Source organism: Pteropus vampyrus, unplaced genomic scaffold (assembly GCF_000151845.1).
Source record: "Pteropus vampyrus isolate Shadow unplaced genomic scaffold, Pvam_2.0 Scaffold185, whole genome shotgun sequence".
NCBI classification, from domain to species: Eukaryota; Metazoa; Chordata; class Mammalia; order Chiroptera; family Pteropodidae; genus Pteropus; species Pteropus vampyrus.
This window is the reverse complement of record NW_011888966.1, coordinates 209,027-214,282: the sequence shown is the minus strand read 5'-3', so window position 1 is coordinate 214,282 and position 5,256 is coordinate 209,027. Positions and strand designations below refer to the sequence as shown.

The following is a 5,256-nucleotide window of genomic DNA, read 5'->3' as shown; positions in this document are numbered from 1 at the left end:
ATGTTGCACTCTCAAAAGTTCACTCATTAGACTCTTTTAAGGTTCATATCCAAGGAAAACAATATTGTTACTAGCGTTTAAAAGCAAATGTATAAATAAATATGTAAGAGTAGTTAAATTTTCAATTAAATCGTAAAACACAATAAAACAATCTCTGTGTGATTGTGTGTGCACACACACGTACCGAGTAGTAGTTATTATGTATGTGATATGTATAATAGTTTACAACCGTGTTATCCTGGGTGTAATCCCAGCCCCACAGGAACACTTGGAACCACTGAGTGGTGAATGGAGTGCTCTCGGCTCCTCTTGCACCAAAATGCCTCTTGTCCCCCAGCGTCTGAGTGGCCGGAGAATGTCTGATTTCCAGGAAAGCATGTTGTGCAAACAGATGCCCAGATATTTAAATCTTCAACTGATATTTAAATCTTCAACTTATAGCCCACTGAAAGTATCTGAGTTGCTTTCTTAAATTTACACGCCAGCATATGAATGATCAAAATTGGCAATTTTCACAAAATATACATGGTGTTCAGATGACAGCCTTTAGAGAGTTTTGTTCGTCAAGGATACCAAGGCCTCTCCTCGGGCTGATGAAGGACTGGTTGAAGGAAGAAAAAGTCGGAGGGCCAAGTCACCGTTTAATCACATAATTGACTTGAATTGTGCTAGCTAACATTTAATGGGTGCACGCCGGGCACGACGAACGATGGGGAGTGTGCCTTGCTTCAGTTTACATCTACCCTGACTCACTCAGGGAGGTCATGTCGTTATTTCTTTGAGGAAGGTGGGGCATAGGAAAGAGCCAGGTGTCAAGGCTGTCAGGTAATGAAGCCGAGATTAGAATTCTGGACTCTTGACTCTGAACCACCATTGCCGAGCTCATGGTCAGTAAAATCCCTAACTGAGCTAGGTGAGTAAGTCACGGTTTCTACTCTCAAGAGGCTTATAATTTATCAGGGAACAAACTATTTAAAATGCATGTGCAGGTTACATTTAATAAGCTACGTCAAGGGCTGTCACAAGGCTGCTTATGTTGTCAAATAAATTATAGAGGCAGAAAGTGCTTATGTGTGTATAAAAGAGGGACAGGGAATATCGCATTTTGAGATGGTCAGAGAGGGATGGATGGGGAGAATGGCCATATCCACCCAACTATATTTCAAAGATTCTTCGACATAGATATATCGTAGGAGATTAGCTAAAGAAGAGAGAAGAGAGCCAAAGAAGGTATGATCTGTGCTTTTTAACTTTATGGAATTATTTGAATTATATTGCCCTTAAAAATCCCAATTCCAAGGTCCTGGCTTTCCACCTGGCCTCTTGTCTCATCTGAAGTGGAACTTGATGTTTGGATGCGTGAGGAAGTCGGCAGAGTTAGGACAGCCTTTTAGGACCTGGAGCCCTGCAGGCGTGGAGGGGATATTTGGATGCGGTTTCTTAATGCAGGGGTTCGGGGGGGAGGGGTGGTCTCTAGGAAACATGAGGGAGCCATGGATGGCTCTTCTTTCTTAGAATGGGACCCAAAGCTCGAGAAGAAAAGAGCCTCATTGCTTGCCTGACCCAGAATATGACTTTGGGCAGGGGAGGGGGAGGTGCACAGGAAGCTAAGGCTTTTAAAAGGAAGGCTCGTTCAGAATTTAAAGGTGTGTGCTTCTGAGTCAGAGGGCCCTGGGATCGAGTGATGGTATTCCTTCTTACACACTAGCTTATCCCCGTCACACTGCATCTAAGCCTCAGGATCCTCATTAGAAAATGGTGTTAATAGTACCTACCCCACAAAGCTGACTGAATACTATATGGGATATTGTATGTGGGGCTATTATATATGAGAATATTATATAGGATAGTTCATGTAAGGAATGCAGGATGGGGCCTGGCTAGCGACAAAGAAGAGGAGAAGGAGGGTGGCTTCCTGTTTGAACCTTGGCCGTGACCCCATGAATGGTTAACTCAGAACACTTGGTTTACGCTCTGACTTAGCTGCTAACTCGTTGGGTGTCATTGGACAGGTAACTTTCTTCTCTGTGCCTCTTCTTTTATTGGTAAATTAAGATAGTGATCTGTGGTATTAACCTGCCAGGTTGTTGAGACTCAAATGAGATATTAGCTGTAAAAGTGTTTTTTATTTTTCTATTTAAGTATATATTTAATCAATATAAATAAATTATAACGTTCATTTTATTGGTTAGAATTCTTTGGTTCCTGAAAACTGAAGACTGTAAGATTTGAAATGAGACACATCTGAGTTTGGATTCAGATTCTGTCATTTGCTAGAATTTGAATACAACTTGACATCTCTAAGCCTGTTTTGTTATCTGTAAGACGTGGACAATCACACCGTGTTTTAGGGGGTTAGTGATGACTCAACATATACATCTAATGTCTTTTTAGACATACAGTGTAGTATAACCATGTCGTGCAATAATTATGCTCCCACCCTACCCCTCCCCACCATTACGAACTTTGAGGCTGCTAGAATGCTCATTTGGGCTAAGGTCTCCTGTCCACTAACCTCTGCGTTTTCTTTCTTTTTCCTTTCTCCGCTTCTGCTTGGCTCTCCTTCATCTGTGGCTGTTTTCTGTTTCAACTAAAAGTGGCTGTTCCTCTGTCTCCAGCTTCTTCCTGCTCTTCTGCAATAGACCAGTTTCCGTCTAACTCTGAGCGTGTCCTGTAAGTCTGCCACTGTGTTATGAGTCTGTCTATATCTGCCAACTTGCATTGTCCCACAAAATGTCCTTGGATCCTGCGTGTTCTCCTGTCCTCACTGGGCCAGGTTGAGTCCAATGGATACATCACCTAGAGTTGTTGGCAGAGACCCACCAAGCCCAGAGTTCCTTCTGGACCTTGCTTGCTATTGATCTGAAAGCCAAGGATTCCTATAATTTGGGAGCTTTACTTTATTTTCTATTCGTTAATTTTTAATTTTTGTTTTGGGCTTCTTCCCAAGTCCTCTGGGTGGAGCTGAGTTCAGCCGGCGTAGTCGCAGTCCTCAGTGGTGCTCTCAGTGGTGCTCTCATCCGGGTTATCCCAGGACCCAGTTTATCTCATATCTCACTGGTATAACTGGTGAATTTCTTCATCTCTTTCAAACAAACTATTGTGATGGAATCCCGGTGTTGTTGTTGTTGTTGTTGTTGTTGTTGTTGTTGTTGTTAAGTCTTTTAAATTTTTAAAAAATCTTTTATTTTGAAACACATTTCCATCTATGGAAGAACAGCACAGAGCACCCTGCAAAGTTTTCACGCAGCTTCCCTGATGCAAGCTTCATGCATAACAGCAGCATATTTATCGCAGCTGGAAAATTAGCATTTAACCCGATACTATTAACTGAACTACAGGCTTTATTTGGATTCCCCCAGTACCAAATCAGATTCTGAGTACCTTTGTTCAAAGTTATTATTTTGAACTTCCATTATTTGTTATCCTACAGTAATGCCCTTGAGAGATGTTTGAAATATTTTCCTCTTCATTCAATAGCCCCTGTGGAGTTAGCTGTGTTGATTTTTGCTGACTTTCTTTTCTCTTTGCGCACATCGACTGTCACTTTTTCTGTAATCACCGCGTCTACCACCAGCATGGCTTGTCTCCCTTTTAGTTCTCTCATCTGGTTTCCAGTCTCTGCTCTGCTGGGTTTTGAAGAACCAAGCTTTCTACAGCTCTATGCAAACTAAGTTTAAATACCTCGGAGTGAAAAACTGAGGAAGGCCACAAGAAAAGTCCACACCTTCCTGATGACTCCTCTCGTGATTCAGAGACCCTGAAAAAGAACAAACAAACAAACAAAAACACCTCCGTGCATTTCCGGATAGTTAAGGACACCAGGTGCCTGACCCTGGGATAAGTGAAGTGTTGCTAGCAAAAGACTCACCTAAACACACACATACACACACCTCTCTGCTGATTTTCTCTTGGTGGCTCAGCTTCTCCTAAATTAATAGCTTAAGGGCAAAAAGTTATATCCTCACAACCCAAACTGTGTTTTTTCTCCTCTCATACACATTCTTTCTTTGACTCCTTGAGACCCCTTGCTTGCTTGGGCTGCCATAACAAAATACCATAGATGGGGGAGGGGAAGGTTAAACAATAGACATTTATTTCTCACAGTTTTAGAGGCCGGGAAGTTCAAGATCAAGGTGCCGGCACATTCACTTCCTGGTGAGAATCTTCTTCCTGTCTTGGAAACAGACACCTTCTCGTTGTATCTTCTCCTGGTGGAGCTGGAGTTGGGCCATGCAAACACTCTACTGTGGTCTCTTCCTCTTCTTGTAAGGATACTAATCTCATCAGGAGGGGCCCGCCACGTAGCATATACTCAGAGCAGTCGTTATCTTTCAAAGTGTGCCACTCCGTGCTCTTCCCCGGCTCTGCGCCTTTTCCTAGCCCGTGCCGTGCCTCTCCTGACCTCACTGCCCCTGTGTGCAGTCCATCGACAGGTCCCGTCAGGTCTGCCTTCTAAATATATCCTGAATCTGACTACTTCCCAACACCTCCACCACTACCATCCTACATCTCTGAGCCACCGACATCTCTGGATACCTTGAAAATCACCTGTAGCATGCAAAATAATGGCTATCTAAAGAGGTCCGCATCCCTATTCCCAAAATCTGTGACTTTATTACCTTAGATGGCAAAAGAGACTTTGTAGCTGTGATTAAGCGATTCATCTTGAGATGGGGAGGTGATCCTGGATTATCCAGGTGGGCCCACTGTAATCACAAGCATCCTTATAATAGAGAGGCCAGAGGCTTAGAGTCAGAGGAGATGTGATGATGGAGGTCAGAGGTCAGAGCACTGAGGCCATAGACCAAGGAATGTGTGCAGCCTCTAGAAGCTGGGAAAGAAAAGGAATGGGATTCTCCCCTAGAGACTCCAGAAAGAGTGCAGCTCAGCCCAACACCTTGACTTCAGCCCCTTGAAACCCCTTTTGAACTTTTCACCTCTACAGCTGTATTAAGATGATACATTTGTGCTCTTTTAAGCCAGTAAGCTTGTGATAATTTGTTCCAGCAGCAATAAGAAGCTAATACACCTAATTTGCCTGAGTCCCCACTCTAACCCCCTCCAGTCCTTAGCATGGTGAGCCTCGCTGAGTCTTAACCCTCATCTTAGACTGGGGTGCCCCTGGTTCTGCTCCCACAGCACCCCTCTCCCCCACAACAGGGGTCTTTGCACTTGCTACCTTTTTGCCTGCATCCTCCTCTTCTTTGCGTGGTTAACCTCTACCCATTTTTCAGTTCTCATCTCCGTCACTTC

At 43.6% G+C, this 5,256-nt stretch overlaps 1 protein-coding gene across 2 annotated transcripts in view; it reads left to right on the top strand.

The window, feature by feature from the left end:
• The window catches only part of HTR4 (5-hydroxytryptamine receptor 4), a 139,929-nt gene that overhangs the window by 130,183 nt on the left and 4,490 nt on the right, over nucleotides 1-5,256 (top strand). The window contains exon 6 of one of the 2 annotated variants that reach the window (XM_011371123.1): nucleotides 2,598-2,673. The exons of the other annotated variant lie outside the window; for it this stretch is intronic. Coding sequence (XP_011369425.1) covers nucleotides 2,598-2,658 — 61 coding nt within the window. The 3' untranslated portion in view covers nucleotides 2,659-2,673. The remainder of the gene's footprint in view (nucleotides 1-2,597; nucleotides 2,674-5,256) is intronic. 2 annotated transcript variants of the gene reach the window in all.